This window comes from Wolffia australiana, chromosome 20, assembly GCF_029677425.1.
Source record: "Wolffia australiana isolate 7733 chromosome 20, ASM2967742v1".
NCBI lineage: Eukaryota > Viridiplantae > Streptophyta > Magnoliopsida > Alismatales > Araceae > Wolffia > Wolffia australiana.
The window spans coordinates 3,597,122-3,614,520 of record NC_135854.1 but is presented as its reverse complement, the minus strand read 5'-3'; the positions used below and the strand labels follow the sequence as shown (position 1 = coordinate 3,614,520).

The 17,399-nt window shown below is 38.4% G+C and overlaps 1 protein-coding gene across 1 annotated transcript; it reads right to left on the bottom strand.

Annotated features, from left to right (window-relative positions):
- Positions 1 to 9,403: 9,403 nt before the first annotated feature.
- On the bottom strand, positions 9,404 to 17,130 carry LOC144716076 (phenylalanyl-tRNA synthetase class IIc family protein). Its single transcript, XM_078591106.1, has 10 exons — positions 16,795 to 17,130; positions 16,529 to 16,722; positions 16,202 to 16,408; positions 15,710 to 15,827; positions 15,520 to 15,596; positions 14,079 to 14,258; positions 11,267 to 11,311; positions 10,610 to 10,714; positions 9,711 to 9,824; positions 9,404 to 9,621 (listed from the first exon to the last, which is right to left on the bottom strand). Exons 1-10 carry the CDS (start codon positions 17,018 to 17,020, stop codon positions 9,571 to 9,573), a joined length of 1,317 nt encoding a protein of 438 aa, XP_078447232.1. The 5' UTR covers positions 17,021 to 17,130; the 3' UTR covers positions 9,404 to 9,570.
- Positions 17,131 to 17,399: the final 269 nt, after the last annotated feature.

Genomic DNA, 17,399 nt, shown 5'->3' with positions numbered 1-17,399 from the left:
TCTTTCTTGTTCTTCCTGTTCTTCGTTTATTTATAGTGCCGCGCTGGTCACGAGATTCTTACATAGAGACCCCTAACTTGTTTAACATTACCTTTGAATTTGAGCTTTTTGGCTTTATTGTGTTTGTGCCCCGCTCTCTAGCCGACTGTTTGTCCTTGTACGCAATTTAATATAACTGGTAGTTTGGAGTTATGGGCTCCGCCGACACCGCCGTAATTCCTTTTAAAGTTAATTTTCGGTTTAATGAGGGTACTAATTAAAGGTTCATTTTTTTTAATTTGTTATTAATCTTTGGCGGGTAAACTCTTACGTTCACTAATTACTTCTTTGCATTATTAATACGTGTTTAAAGTTTTATTTCCATGATTTAATATAAAATTGATTTATCAGTTTTTATAGAAATATTAGAGAAAATATCTATTTGAGAAGAATAGATATCCAGAAGTGTTTTTTTTCTTGTTTTTAGGGGACTTTTGTTTTATCTTTGAAGTGTCACTGTCTCTGGTTATTAATATTTGGTTGGTAAACTTATCTGTCACTAATCACTTCTTTGCATTATTGAAACGTGTTTAAGGTTTTATTTTGAATGGTTTAATTCAAGTTTTGATTTAAGATTGATTTGTCAGTTTTTATTTTTTATTTTTTATTATTATTATTTTTTTAATTGGGAAAAAACACGGTGCCGGGTACGGCCAACCCCAGGGTTGTGTCCGCAGACCGATCCATCCGTGCCCTGGACACCACCCAGGAGGTTTTTATTTATAAAGTGGAGTGTTTTTCAATGTTTTTAGGCGTGGAGCGAGTATATATATCCCAATTACACTCGGATCCCACTCGTCCACGCCCATTTTAAAGGAAAGAAGAGATACATGGATGATACCTCACAGGCGCTCGGGAAAGTGTGCTCGCCGTCGTCCCGCCGGAGCCGCTCCGCGATGTCGATGCACTGCGGGATGTGTCCTCTCCGTTCGTCGAGAGGGATCGAGGAAGTTCATGCTGACGCGCTAGTTGAGGCGGGCGCTGTCCACGGGACTTTTGTTTTATCTTTGAAGTGTCACTGTCTCTGGTTATTAATATTTGGTTGGTAAACTCATCTGTCACTAATCACTTCTTTGCATTACTGAAACGTGTTTAGATTTTATTTTGAATGGTTTAATCCAAGTTTTGATTTAAGATTGATTTGTCAGTTCTTTGCATTATTGATTTGTCAGTTTTTATTTTGAATGGTTTAATTCAAGTTTTGATTTAACATTGATTTGTCAGTTTTTTTTAGAAATATTTCCTCTAGTTTAGGTGTCTTATTAGAGAAAGTATCTACTTGAGAATGAAAATATCCAGAAGTGTTTATTTTAAAAAGTTATTATCTTTGAAGTGTCACAGTCTCTTGTTATTAATCTTTGCTTGGTAAACTCTTTTGTCATTAATCACTTCTTTGCATTAAAAAAATGTGTTTAAGGTTTTACGAGAGTTGTGGACTCCACTATAAGAGATGGAATGATATCATTAAGTTTTCATTTTTACAGATTTGTAGATTTTTATAGTAATATTTCCTCTAGTTTAGGTGTTGATGCAGAGAGAGTGTCTTATTGGAGAAAGTATGCTTTTGAGAAGACTAAATATCCAAAAGTAGTTGACTGTTTGAGGACACATTTTTTATCTTGAGAATTTTATTATAGTTCAAGAGTCCCTATCTCTGGTAGGTAAAATTTCTTGAAACACTATTGGCCATTATCTGTCAAGTGCCCATATCCCTGATTATTAATTGTTGGTTGATAAAATTGAAGATCAAAGGCCATTGACTTCAAGTCAAAAAATTTGATTTTGATGAATTTACTTAATAACATTTACATGCAATTTGGTTTACTTGCAACTTGTTCAACCAGTGAGAATTCCTTGGTCAACTTATTGCAAGCCATGAAAAAAAAATTGAAATCATTTCTAGGGAGGTTTAGCATGAGTTGGAAACTCAAACTATCTTATACACTCACACATCACCTATGATCATGAAATGGTGTGACATTGTTGGCTTTCAGTGTAAGGTCAACACGTCAAACTGATATATCTTGACTCCAAATTTGGATGGTCAACCTTTTACATCATTTGTGACCAAATCCCAAAGTTTTAGAGGAATTGAAATTCATTTGGCCGGCAAAAAACATTGACAAATGTATGGTTTCTATTTTCGTGTCAGTTCTGAGTTATTTACTTAAGCATTTTCTACAGGAGAATATAAGTGGAATTAATAATTGATCTTCAACTAAAATCTGGTATAATATTAATTAATAATCTTATAATTTTTATTTCAGAATTTTATGAAGAGTAATTTGATAGGTAGAAACATATAAAGCATAAATGGATCTCTCCGTTTTCATTCTAGATCAACTATGAATGAATTAAATCAATCAGTATTATTTATTAGGGCAAATTGTCCCGTATATCCCAAGTTTTTAGAAATGTCCGCGATCTATCCCCGGTTTTTAAAAATGTCCGCAATCTATCCCCGTGTTCTAAAAAAACCGCGATCTATCCCGCATTTTCCCGACGATGATGTGGCGTCCGACGCGGCATCCAAGTGGGCTGACGTGATAGACGTGGCATCCAAGTCGGACGCCACGTCGTCGTCGGGAAAAAACCCCACTCTCTCTCTCCCTCCGCGATCTCTCTCTCTCTCGCTCTCTCTCTCTCTCTCTTGCCCAATCGGTCTCTCTCTCTCTCTTCCTCTCTCTTCCGTGATCTCTCTCTCTCTCTCCTTCTCTCTCTCTGCGAGCTCTCTCCCTCCCTCTCTCTCCGCGATCAGTCTCTCTCTCTCTTCCGCGACCTCTCTTCCCCTCTTTCTCTCTCTTCCGTGATATATCTCTCTCCTTCCCTCTCTCTCTCTGCGGTCTCTCTCTCCCCTTCTCTCTCTCTACGGTCTCTCTCCCTCCCTCTCTCTCTCCCCTTCTCTCTCTCTGCGATCGCTCTCACTCCCTCTCTCTCTCACTCCGCGATCAGTCTCTCTCTCTTCCGCGATCTCTCTTCCCCTCTTTCTCTCTCTTATGTGATCTCTCTCTCTCTCCCCTTCTCTCTCTCTGCGGTCTCTCTCCCTCCCTCTCCCTCTCTGCGCTCTCTCTTCCCCTCGTTCTCTCTCTTCCGTGATCTCTCTCTCTCTCCCCCCTTCTCTCTCTCTCTCTGTGGTCTCTCTCCCTCCCTCTCTCTCCTTGATCACTCTCTCTCTCTCACAGGGTTTTTCAACGCGGACGTGGCGTCCGACTTGGATGCCACGTCTATTACGATCAGCCCAGCTGCCCATTTCGCCGTCCGCGTCAGATGCCACGTCAGCATCCGCAAACATGGGGATATATCGCAGAAGTTTTAAAAACTTGGGGATAGATCGCGTGAAAAAAAAAACCTGGGATAGATCGCGTACATTTTTAAAAACCTGGGATATATGGGACAATTTGCCCTACTTATTAATGTATTTCAAATAAATGTATAATGTTTGAATGAAAGTTTTGGAAAGTGAAGTAAGCATTTCAAAAATATATATTTCATATTTTTCTGATGATCTTTCAAGCAGATAATTATTGCACATCAAACTAATGTCTACCTACAGTCATAAAATTTTGTTTATTTTAATGATGTATTATTTTATAATAATTTTCCTGCTGTCCTGGATGGTGTGAAGTCATCATGAGGATATTATAAGGTTCCTCAGAAGTTCCATGAATGCCTTCACAAAGTCTGAGCCAGATAAGAAAAGGAAAAGGGTAAGAATGTCATGGCGGTTACTTTAGTTCAGAAAATGCCGCATTTAAAGCTATTGCCCACTTTTTTTAGGAGAGGTAAGAACATCCCCTTCCAAAAGCATTTCTGAAATTTAAGAAGATAGGGTTACTGTCTTCAAGGGTTCCTCAAGCTTCATGCATCACAATATGCAAAGAGAAGAAAAAAGCTCTCAAGTCATTGCACTCTCCTCCTCAAGAACTCGACAAAAGGAGAATGAAGGGTACAACTCCAGGATTGACCCCTCCTTGTGCATTCCTATGGCCTTCCTTTTTTTCTTTGAATATGTTTCGGGTAATCCAAGAAATGGACTTGAGAAGGAAAGAAGAAGATTAGAAAAGGAGACAAATCATCAAAGAGGGAGGGAGAAGAACAGAATCAACGCTCATACACATGCGTAAAGTGCACGATTCCATTTCTCTGGTCTGAATAGAAATATTGAGAACGACATTGGACTGAAGGGATTTCAAATGTTACTTTGATCTGAATAGATCTTGAATAGAACTTAGAACATTGTGAAGAAAAAAGTTGGATTTGAATTGAGGTTATAATGAATCTGAGTGGAACAATAAATATTGATAGTTAAGTTTGAAAACAGCAAAGTTTTGAAATTGTGAATTGAAAGGTTCTGGTAGGAGGTAATATAAGTTTTCACATGAGAGTTTATGATCTAAATGGTGAAATAAAAACCGTGGAAAAAGAAATGAAAAGAGAGAAGAAAAATTGAATTGGGAAGAAGTGAATAATGGGTTGATTTTTGGAGAGAGAGAAAAATAGTTATAGGGCTCTATTTGATATTCTATTGTGTTAAATCTAAGACGGAGTTTGGGTGTGTGTTAGGCTTCATTCAAAGAGGAGTTTTTATTGGATTTATTGAAGGTTCTACTCTGGGAAATCGTATCGAGGTCAACTTAAGGGAAATTGATAATACTATGGGGACAAATTTTGAAAAAGTAATCTTGAGTAATCATAAGTCATTTTTAGTGGATTAATGTGAGTGAAGCCTATTGGGCCATGTTGGCGAATCAACTAGGATCTTGGTGAGTGATCATATTTGACATAGCAAGTATTTAGTAGATTTAGATAATCAAAAGTCAAATATCTCATATAACATCATTTGATATTAGTTTTTCATATTTTTAACTGAATTATCTCATGTATTTAAGGAAATTGAGATAATTTCCTAGACTATGCTAAGGGGGATGATCTAGTGACCTATGTGGTCAACACCAAGATTGTAGTTGATGGAAATATGTGGCCGGAAAGCCAATCACATGTTCCATATCTCGTTCCATGATCATTAATAGAACATATTCATTATAATGCACATGTGATGCTTACAATGAAGTCCATGAATACATGATCAGACTTAGTGAATTATGATGAGATCGTAATGTGGAGATCACTAGTCTTTAAGCATATATTACAAATATTCCTATTTGAAGGGTACTTGAGAAGGACATCAAAATATCTGGATAGAATAGTACTATCTAGCGTCACTCATATGATGAGTATGGCCATTTCCGTAGCCATTAGTGTGGAGACTCTAAGGATAAGTAGTGGGTGCTCTTTAGTGGAAAGAGTTCGCTGAATTGATCAGTATGAGTCCCTGAATAGTATAATACCGAACTATCAATCAGGATGATTTACGTCATGATTTTAAAAAGTGGTCCTTAGACCTAAGACACCAAAGATGTCTTGTGGACGGACAGTTGTACTTTGATTATGATCTCCATGTCCCTAATGATGGGATTCTAAATAGTCTTAGTTTGAGAGCATCGAGAAGTACACAAAGATGATTGAGTGGTCAAGATGGATATGTCCACCCTCGACCTAAGATGAGACAGCTCAGGGAAGATCTGAAGATGATTAACCACTAAACTCAACATAAGAGGTGACGAAGTCGTTGGCCAAGGTAGTGAAAAATCATAGAAGAGCTCTCTGATGATTTCCAAACGTATCAGTACTAACTGGGAGGACCGACTAGGGTTTGAAAGTTGACCATACCCTAAGTCATCCTTGGATCATCAAGTAGATGGAGGAATATACGTACACAGTATTGATGACGAACATGCTCTATGAGTGAGTCGATACACACTCTTTTGTATCGTCTAGAGCATGAGGCGTAGCTTTCTACCCCACGGTTTGGAGACTCAACCTATCTATTGGGTTAAATCGATCCGACATTAATTAGTCAATATGATGATACAGTTAATTAATTTGTAAGGCCAATAAAGGTTATTGGGATGCACAAGTTGTTAACTAGACTGATACATGGACCTAGAGGGTCACATGCAAATAGTCTTTTGGACGTTGGAAGATATACTTAAGTTTTGGGGGTTTTTATGAAAAACACCCACTTAGTATAAGGGAAGGCCCTGAACAAAATTCACCTAGGATAGAATTGTTCAGGGGTCTTCCTCTTCTTCTCCCTTGCCCCAACACCTCCTCTCAACTCACGATGCGATCGGGACGACGTAACAATGGCGACTGAGGTTGGACGGGGCTTGTCAACGAGAAGGAGGAGATCCAATGTGCCAAGGATTGCATGGATATGTCTAGAGGCTGCACACCTGAGCAGCTCGATTCGTCTTGTTCTGGATCTGAGAAATCACGGATGCAATCCGTGCACAAGTTCTTCGTTGAATGATTCCCATGATGTCGTTCAATTCTGTTGTGTGTCTTCCGGTGCATGAAATCCTCGTCTTCATCCACATCTAGGCATGTAGAACCCAACAGGAATTTCCTTGGCCCGTTACAAAATTATATTTTAAAAAATTATATATTATGATGATAACTATACTAGGTCATAAATTTTAAGCTTGTTGATTAAAAATTAGAAGAAAAATTGTCTTGATTGACAATGCCTTATAAATAGAGTTTGTCAAACTTGTATTTATTTGTCTTGCCATCTTATCTCAATCACAAAAATTTTAATCAAGAATGTAAGATTGGTAAAAAAATTAAGAAATCAGTATATAGAGTAAAATGTTGTCACACATGAAATGTCATCTCAAAGTCTGCGTCTTCCATCAATGCAATAAATCGGTTAGATCATATTGAAAGATAAACAAATACTCCTGAAAAAGCAATTTGATAGATTATCTCATTATATCATCTAGGTAAAAGACTATTATTTTTTTGCTTAAGTATAAAAGCCCATATCATAGTGTGAAACATATTTAAAGTGCATCAAGGATTGTCTCCACGTAGTATCTAGGCGTGGTAAATATTGTGGAAATGTCCATAGCTATAAATGAAAATAAAATCATACGATATAAACATGAGTTTATTTGGGCAAAAAAAATTATTTTTTATAATTGCTTTTAAGTTTCTCTTATTTAATGTACGATAATAACAAGCCATCACAGTGTAAGCTAATGGTGTCTCACATCCATTTATACAAACTCTTCAAATTATTATGCTGAACTCGTGGAGTCTTAGTCACATAAAATGATAAATCTTTACACCGGTAGAAGAATCTTCAAAACATAACGCCAACTGCAATGCTTTTGTCGAAAGTATAGATGGCTCGAATTAAGATGGTGGATGGTTTGAATATCTTTGGAAGACTCTAGTATGAATAGCACAACACATAATGTGTAATAAAAGTGATTATTCAGAAAAGACGGTCTTACTCTCTTCGTAGGGACATCCAATCTGGGAGTGTGCAAAACTGTATGCAAAGTTATTGCATAATGATGCATCCATTAGCGCTGTCAAATTAGATATTTGCAAAGTTTTTGTATTCATGAAATCCAACTATAAATTTGTTTCTCACAGGTTTAGAAGTCAGCATTTACTGGTTAATTTTGATTTTGACACTTTATGAGACATTTGACCTTGTAATGTAAGAAATTTTGTGTATATTGACATATTTTCCCAACAAAATCTGGTTGACCTTCATAACGAGTTTGAGATATGGATGATTCAGATTATTTAGAGAATAGCACCAAAAAAAGTGTTTTGCATGTTTTTATTCATTAATAGAATCGTGCAGGATGTCAAAAAATAACTTTGGCGCGAAGAGAGAAATAAAATTACCCAAACCAGGATAAAACATTTTTATTTAGCTTAAAAAGTAAAAATTAACCAAGATACTCACAATGCGATGAAAAATACTTTATTTAATTTTGCGTCTTATAATCTTCCATAGGCCTAGATGCTCACAAAAATCCATTGCCCACGTTTCCCAACAAATTACACTTGAATATGATCATGAACATGTCCTTAGCCTTCTCTCTAAACTATAACTTTATTTCTTATAATGAGGTCCTTTACTGGAAAAGGTTCTGATTTACCAGAACAAATGAAAGTAAGGCACGAGTGTACGAGCGGGAGCAAAAGATAACAATTCATCAGCGTTTGATGATGCTTAGGAAAAGCAAGAAATGAAGATTAATTGTTTACTAACCTATATGTGGGATATTTGTCTCTAAAATATCTTATCTTCTGTTTTTTTAAAATATAAAATACAATTATACATTTTTCAAATAAAAGACCCACCCCGCCTTACTTTCTCAAGATCCTATTGAAGAAACCTCATAGAGGCCCTTGATCACTTATATCGGCACTAATTTATGAGGGGTGATTTTCTATCCCTGGGAATAAAATATTTACTAAAACGTGTGATGTTTCTCACTCAAGGGAGAAACCGAGGGGTGCAAGTGGGTGTACACAATGAAAGTTTACAGGGGAATCAATCATAAATAAACCAAAACTTTTCTTTCATGCTACATATGGTTTCCAGAACTTAAGGAATCTTTTGGGGCCGCGGACCATAACATCTCAAGAACTTATCAATCAATGTACCTACAACATATATTGAAGATTATGCATCAGTCGATGGGAGATCATTGACAATGTACAAGAGATTCTTGGGAGGAAGCATCATAAGAATGGAGGAGCAAGAAGCAAGCTATGTTAGCTCAGAAAAGTGATTAAGCTGAATCAAAATTCTATAGTTCAAGGTACATGTGAAGATATGGCTCAATATAGTGCTCAGATTGAAGATTGACTGCATTGATCACCTTTAACTTTTCTCCAACAATAAGTCAGAAATTGGATTTCCACAAAGTCCAGTACAGCATGGCTACCAACGTGAGGATATTTTCACCAAGGTCCTTGCCGAGCCGAGACTTAACGAAATTAATTAATCACCTGAAAAGAGTGTCAAGAGACATTTATCCTCTAGTCTTGTTTTTCACTTGTCTTTTGCTTCATTCTCCATTTACTCCAGATTAACGCCGCTTTCTGACCCTTTTCCAACCCAAAGACTCATTATTATTGGAATAAGATAGCTCTTTTAAACTCTTTGGGTGAGACTTTGTCGTCCTCATTGCATTCAATTCAGCCCTCTCTAACTTTTCACAAGAGTGAGGATCTATCAATATATTTCTTTTTTGAAAGAGAGGATACATCACAATTATCCTAGTCCTTACCCATAACACTCCCTTGATCTACCAGCAAGTAATAAAAAATCTGAAGAAAGTGGGACCGCTTGCAGTTTGCTACCATACAAATTTGCAAATAGCACATGATGTCTTCAAATTTATCACTTGGGCAATAAATGGGCAGAGAAAACACACGAGTACAAAAGTTAACAATATCACTGTATGATTTTCGCAACCTGGAGTTGATCTTCATCCAATGCTCTTCCATTAGATTCACGAAACCAAGATTATACATAATTCAGTGAAAATAAATCGAAGCATCGTTGTTCATGTGTATAAAATGAGTCATCGATTTTTCTCTAACAAGAGGCAAGAGGCATCGATTTTTCTCAGAATAATACCATGAAAGTGTCTCCTATCTGAGTACAACGTTGAGTTTACTCTGCACAGCCTCTCTGACATTCCACTGAAAGAAGAAACATACCCACGAAGTTTTAGAGTTATTTGAGGAAGAAGCCAAAGGAACATGTTTAATAAAAATGGGGAAATGCGTACCTGCATCTCATTTATCTCTTCATCGGTAAGTGAACGCTCCATGGAACGATAAGAGATACGGTAGCAATGACTCGTCATGCCCTTCTTGTTTGTAAAATTGTCAATCAATTGGACCTGAAAAGTAGAGGACACCAGCTAAGCCTCGTGGATGGATGCTGAACGACTGTATCGGACAAAACGGGACGGAAGGGCCATTCGTTCAGTTTTCCATTACAGAGTATGCAGTTTCGTTCTTTATGACTCAATGGATGATGGAATAGATAGAGAACAGTTGTACACATAGAGAACAGTTTCAGTTTAGATCACTTGTTCCAGATGAAAGAGTGGGACAGATCAGAACTAAACAGAAGGCACGATGGCTTCTGCCGTTTTCTGTTCTTTGATCAGGATGGATGACTGATGACAGTAAGGGACAGAATGGACGATCATCATCTGTCCACGAACCATTACACAAGCTGTGGAATTACAAATACAAAGATTATATGGGAATTTTTAAAAGATAGATGAGTGAGGTTTAGAGGTTAGGCGGGGCCGGATAAACCAATCACACAAAGAGGGCTGGTTGGTGGTTGGGTGAAGCTTACCCCATTCTTGGGTCAAATAACCCCACTGGCCAAGATGGCATGTTGGGAGTTGGGTCAGCTGGTTCAGCGGGTCAGGTTACCTAACCCCATTGGCTCAGTAAGCCCATTTATTCTCTTCGTTCGGCTGGGTCGGCAGATTCAGGTCATCTTGCCTGATCTCATTGACCCAGTCAGATTTCTCTGACCCGCCGCCTAACCAAGAAGGCAGGTCAAAGAAATACAAATCTTTTAAGGATAAATTTATAGATTTGAATGAAACATCCGTTGAGATAATGATGAACAAAAATATTTTATCATCGATAATCACAGTAGTACCTCCTCCACTAAGTCTCCGGCAATTTCTCTGACAACTTCGCACAAGTTGTTTTCTGTAAACGCATCGCTGATCCAGAAACTGACGTCTTTGTAACAAGGAGGGAACTGAAAGTAAAAAGTTGTACGGCTCTTAAACAGACTTTTAAAATACAAAGGAAAATAAGAATACAATGAAGATTTACTATCCAATTACGACACATCCAACTATTTAAAAATAAAGATAGATCTAAAAAACAAACAAGAGGATCAATAATATCAATAAATCAAACTTTCACAATTACTCAAAATGTTCAGCACGGATCCAAAAACTTCATTCGATACGTGGCTACTTCCGTGCGACTATCTTCAGATAATCTGGACCTTTACATCCTACAGAATTATGATTCGACAAGTGCAAAATTATCATGACCTCCGATGATATGATTCAAAATCATGTCACGGATGATGAAAATAAAAAACAAACAGCCATGGAACTAAGTTGACACAAAATCCAACTTCTTTTCCAGACACTCTATGAATAAAAAATCACAATTGACGAGCTGCTAAAGAGATAAGTTTGTGAGAGTAAGGGCATTTTTTAAAAGCCAGCATTCCCTCATCGCATTTTTTAAGAAAGGTTAGAATGAGAGTAAGGGCAGAAGGGAAGTTATTTTGTACCTTTGAAAATGGCTTAAACTTTGCACCAAGCTGACCTGCAGAGAACTTTAAGAGGATCCAAAAGTCAGAGGTCACGAGAAGTACTGACAACAGAAATTACCAGACAAGCGTATAAATGACAAACTCATGGTGGCGCCTTGTTATACCATGCATAGTTAAGTTAAGAGTAGCTGAGAATCATGATCGTTTTTTTTCCATTCCTATAGCATCTGTAACCGACCGGACAAAAAAAAACTGAAGTATCCGTTCTACCACTTTATTGTCAGAAAGGGAGAAAACTCTCTTATCACGTTATGTCTACTGGTCTAGATGTTTAAACAATGATCAGAAAGGGCTGTCCTCTGATATGCCAGCGGAGTTGCAAATGACAAATATGTTTACGCATCAGAATAAATATATGAATCAAAATGATGACGGTTTAGCATAGATTCAAATGATAGAAGGTTATGTCAGGTATATGTTTTGTATCATATCTATCCAAATCACCTCCCTATATTACTGTAACTGGATGTAATTGGGTTATCAGTAAATCCCAGTATATATTTTTTTGGCATGTAGTTGATAGGGTCCTGTTCAGAATCTATCAAGTCAATTCAGGCCGAGGATGTGAGAGGATCCTTCATAGGATCCTCAACCTATCTAGGGTAGTTTCGTCATGTTAGCCCACAGGGGTATTTCAGTCATTTAGCTATCATTGTATTTCCTTTAAATAGGGATGCCCTCCCTTTAGGAGGGCAGCCAAGAAGAAGAAGAAGAATGAAGAAGTGTTCTTGTCTCCCCTCTCCTCCTCTAGGCCTGGCCTCCCTCTCTCTATGATCCCCGTCCTCGTGATCATCTCTGCATCACCGCGTCTTCAGGTGGCTCGTCCTTGGCCGATCCCTACCCCCTCTGCAAGGCCTCCTCTCCGATCCTTCCCGTTTCACCTCTCTACCCCGGGAAATTCTACCTCTCCTCGTCCTCTACCGACCTTCCGATACGAGCCTAGATCCAGGTTCATATCAGGATGCAGTTTCAGATCAACAGTCAACTGAGACATCTGATCCAATTCATGATCAACTAATAGCCTCACAAAAGAGCACTCAAAAGAAGTCACGGGATCTACTCAAGGACTAAGTATCTTATCATTTTTTTTCACCTCACTATCTAACCAATATAATGGAGGTAAGTCAAGTTTCTGTTCCTACTCATGTCTCTGGTCACATAGCAAAAGCGGAAGGGAAACAAACCATCAATGAATAGAAGAGAGCATTGGTTGGAGAAGGACTGCACGTGGGAGTCGGTATTATTACCTCCTGGGAAGAAAGTAGTTGGCAATAATGGGGTGTTCACCAACCATGTATAATGCTCAAGGCCAAACCGAGAATAAAGATATAAGAGACGGATTACAAGGACACTTCTGTTCTAGTACAGTGAAACAATTGGTTTCTGCAGCAGCAATCAAAGGGGCAACCTTTCACCAGCTGGACATGAGGAATGCATTCTTGCATAGTGTTCTTAAAGGAGAAGTCTCTGTGTCCATACTTACAGGGTATGGAACTGAGAAAAATCACCATCTCGCTTGTTGACTCAAGAGAGGCCTCTACAATCTCAAATAATAACTCTGTGCTTGGTTTGGGTACCTCACTTTAACTATATGCCTCAAAGTGGGTTTCAGGCAGAGCAATGGACACCATAAATAACTCTTTGGATATACACCAACAGATGTCATCATTTTACTTGTATACATGGATTATATGATCATTACTGGTGATCATTCTGGCATTTGAACCTTGAGCAAGCAACTTCTGGCCTCACTTGAGATCAACATGTTGGGAAATTTGAGGTATTTCCTCTAGATATAAAAGGCTTATTCAAAGGAATTTGAAGCTTATTCTGTCCCTACAACGATATACCATGGATTCCTTCTTAGAAACTGACCATTTGGCTCACGTGCACGCACCCAACCTTTTGGATCCAGACCAGAGGATCAAAGTTCTACAGTAATTTAGGGGTAAACTTGGAATGGCACAGGTGATCAGAAATACAAACACTGACCTCGCACTCTGTACAGATGCAGACTTCGCATGATCTGTGGGCACTCGCAGGTCTACATAAGGGTAATGCTTGTTTCTGGGTGGAAACTTTATCTACCGGCAGAAAGAAATTTTCAGTCGTCTCCCATTCACGTACTGAAGTAGAGTTCAAAGCAATGTCTCATCATCAATGTGAGACATTGCCAATCAAAGGCATCCTGAAAATATTCAAATTATATAATCATCCCGCCATCAAAATTTTTCAGCCCTATAGTTATAGATATAGCATATAGCAGCTGCTTTTTCATTAGGAAAAAATTGATGGTGGGATTATCTGCACTCCATATTATCATTTAAGGCATGTTTCTGCGCATGAAGAATCTCAATTCACTGCTTCTGGGGGCATGATAAGAATGGCAGTTCAATTCTGATCTTTCTCTCTCACTCTCTCTTCTCTTCCTTTCTCTTATGTCCAATGCAATATAATATGTCTTCTTTCTATTCTTATCGGATCTGGACATTAGCGCATCTGCAGACCAGATCCAGTATCCATTTTGCGTTATTAAATATACGATATCCATTTTTTTAAAAAAATATATATATGAAAATATATGGAATGAATGATCGCACTTTTCTTTCCTCTCAATCAAAAGGAGTTCTAAAACTCTACGGTCAGAGGGTGAATTTTCAGCTCTTCACATTCTGGAACCCAAATTAAAAAATAACCAAAAAAAGGTATTGAAATCCACAAAGATATGCAGGGACAAAAACGAAAGAATAAACAAAAGCTCAGGTCTTACTTGAGAGGTGAATCGTTCATCATTAGACCAGAAAAGCCTAATATCTGGAATCCCAAAAAGAACCATGGCTAACCGTTCCAGGCCAAGTCCAAATGCCCAGGCTACATTATCTGTCCTTTCACTCCTCTTTAAAATCTCTTGCTCAGTCACACCACATCCCAAGACTTCCATCCACTTTTCCTGATACAGAGTTAAATCAATGTAAGACATCCAATAGAGAAAGCGGCAAACAAGTTGAAGTAAAAATAAACACAGAGATCTCTCACAAAAATCGGCTTTGATTGAACTTAAGTGTTGCAAGTGATGTACAAGCTCTATGAATGATCTAATGCTAGAATCTCCAAAGCCTGCCGGGGGAATTTCTGTCATTATTCTTAGAACAGTTCCCGTCAAATATTATAGCCCCCACACAAAAAGAAAGCACACAAGTTGACAGTAGTGAATTTGGGCCGGAAATCCCCCAATTGGGGCAAAGGTGCCGAATCCAGACCTTAAGTCTTTGGTATCATTCTCTCTCACCTCTCTATCTTGCTTTCCCGCTATCCTTCCAAGGACATTTCCCAACAGAGACCTACCAGCGCAACATGCTAAGCGAGGTCAACATGCTAAGTTCATGAACCAATATACCACAAAAAATGACACACGTTCATCCTCCAATAAGCATTTTACGATCTTAGTTGCCATGCAAAGTGCTCTTTGTTTTTCTCCATTGTGTATTGGCTATCTTGGTGTTAGACAGAGGGACTTTTTTTTTCATATAAGTCCCTCTCTCACTTCGTTATTCTTCTTTAGTTTGTTCTATTGTCATATTTAAAAAAAAAAAAAATTTTGAAAGAGTCATATTTAAAAATATATCCCCAAGAGGACTTGAAGTGGCCCGTATTTAAACAAGAGAACGGGAGACCAATTAATCTATTAGCTTTTTCCTGTTGACACCCAAATAAAAGTCTAACAATTACTGTATATTTTAAACTTTCACGAGGCAACTTGAAATCAACAGGAATTTTAGAAAAGGTTGAAGGGCATGAAAACCTTGAGACTAAATCCCCCCTATAAATTTATAGATTAGAACTATGGATCCACGCCTCCAAATGCCAAGAACAGTCATGTTCAAACATATAGATATGATGTAATAGGAAAAATCTGGGTTTACAGACACGTTTTGCCTATCACAATGTTTTACCCATAAAAAAGCAATTATGTGCAATATTAAGCACCTATCAAGCGTCTCCCTTTTTTAATACAGCCATCATCATGCATTCAACCAAGAAACAGAGAGAAGAGATTCGAAAACCCACTGACAATCTCCAAATTGATTCTATTGAATTCTTTCTGATTAGAGCAATATATTCAGAAGGAAGATACTGGCACAATATTGCAGAAATGGCGAGGAAATAAATGAAAAAAGAGATAAAGAAGAATTAAAGAGGTTGTGAAAAACCTGAAAATATATCTCCAATTCAAAGGAGGGATCAGTAAACGGGAAATAAGTATCAACCCAGCGCATCTCAACATCACCTACAGAGAGAAAATTATGACGTTAAGCATATTGTGTAATGTCTAGTATGGAGGCATTTTTTACTCATTTATTACATTAAAAAACCCCAAAAAAGATTAAATTAAGATATTACCAAATAAATGGCATGCTAGACCCTCGAGACAGTTTTTAAGGTCCTTAGCTGCATACGATGTGCCATCTAACCCTGATGATAGCCATTCATCAGGAGAGAAAACACGAACACCTTCCATCTGCATGTGTTTTTATATAAATATCTAAATACAGTTATAAAATCAAACGCAATTCAAAGCTGTGTTTAGAACAAGAAGAATTTTTTTTCTAACAAGCCATCACTTCTTGCAACATCGATCCGCCATAGTTCACAAAAAAAACATCGATCCGCCATAATTTTTTCTCGATACTTTTATTAATTTTAATGAAACACACTTTCTACAACTTTTAGAAACCATGGTGAGATTTTCACAGGAAGCAATAAAATATAATAAAACATGATAAGAAATGCATCGTCAGTGTGAATAGGTGTTTAAAAGGCTACTGACAACAAACCATTATACTGACTACAATTGTTTCGCTCAAATAAATCAACCATAATCGTTACTCTTACCTGATGGAATACAGGGTAGTGCGTGGCATCAATGGAATCTCTACGGTAGACATCACCAGTAACAAGAAATTGGTTATGTCCTTGTCTCAATAACTCTGCCTGATGAGCACTCGTGTGGCATCTCAAGACAGTGTTTTCATTGACATAGTATGTATCATTGTAGCTCCTACTCACATGATCAGCAGGAACCAAGACATCATCAAAATTCTGCAACCATCACCACTCACTAGATCATTTTTGGAGATAAAATTAAACAACTGATCAGAAAAATTCATCCGAGATGAGCCCTAGAGAAATTCAAATGACAGACACAAGAATTTCCCATACCGCAGTGGTGGAAACAATAGGACACAGATCATCAAACTTGACGAACTTGCCGGGGTACTTCGAATCAAAGTAATCATTAATCGCATTCTTCAAAATTCCAAGAGGGTGATTATCCCTGCGGTGGAGCTGCATCCCAAGTTTGGAGAAGATGGTGTCGGGCACATTATTCGTAGGATCATCCTCCTTGACGACATCTGCAGCCCCCAATTCGGATTAACCGATAAACAATCGACAATTGGCCATAAATTCGGTTCACGGGGCATCACCTTCCTTCTCAATCCTGACGCCCCCGACTTCCAAAACGGCGGAGACGGGTCCGAGCCTGGATTTCTTCCTCTGAGATCCCGCGGAAAGGGAAGAGAAGAGCGACGACGGGCCTGAAGAAGACGGTTTGGGGACGACGGAGAGGGCGAAGGTCTGGAAGCGGCTGGGGCGGCGAAGGAGGGAAGAGGGTCGGCAGATTGAGGAGTGGACGAGGGACGCCGCTGCCATTGCCGGCGACCCAGAAGCTCAAGATTGGATCTTGGAGCTTGGGATGAGCCGAGGAAGAAGCTTCTATCCTCTCTCAGCGCTCTGGGAAATTCCACAACACCCTCCAAGTTTTCAGCTTTATTTAGCCTCATAATCTACAACAAGCTTCTATATATAGTATTTGTGGACTATATAAACCCGTCATCCTGATGTCATCGTCGACACCGTCATCGTCATCGGCATCGTCGTCAGTGTCATCATCAGTGCTACTGTCACCATCGCTGTGATCCTCAGTACCATCGACGTCGTCGTTGTCATCCTAATGTCATCATCGACACCGTCATCATCATCGTCATTGTCATCAGTGTCGTCGTCAGTGCTATTGTCACCATCGTTGTGA

Excerpts from the sequence above, each read along its gene's own strand:
- LOC144716076 (XM_078591106.1), bottom strand. The coding sequence starts at position 17,020 with ATGGCAGCGGCGTCCCTCGTCCACTCCTCAATCTGCCGACCCTCTTCC. Across the intron at positions 16,723-16,794 it reads CGTCAGGATTGAGAAGGAAG|ATGTCGTCAAGGAGGATGAT; the intron begins GTGATGCCCCGT and ends TGGGGGCTGCAG. Across the intron at positions 10,715-11,266 it reads AGTTTAAGCCATTTTCAAAG|TTCCCTCCTTGTTACAAAGA; the intron begins GTACAAAATAAC and ends TTTTACTTTCAG.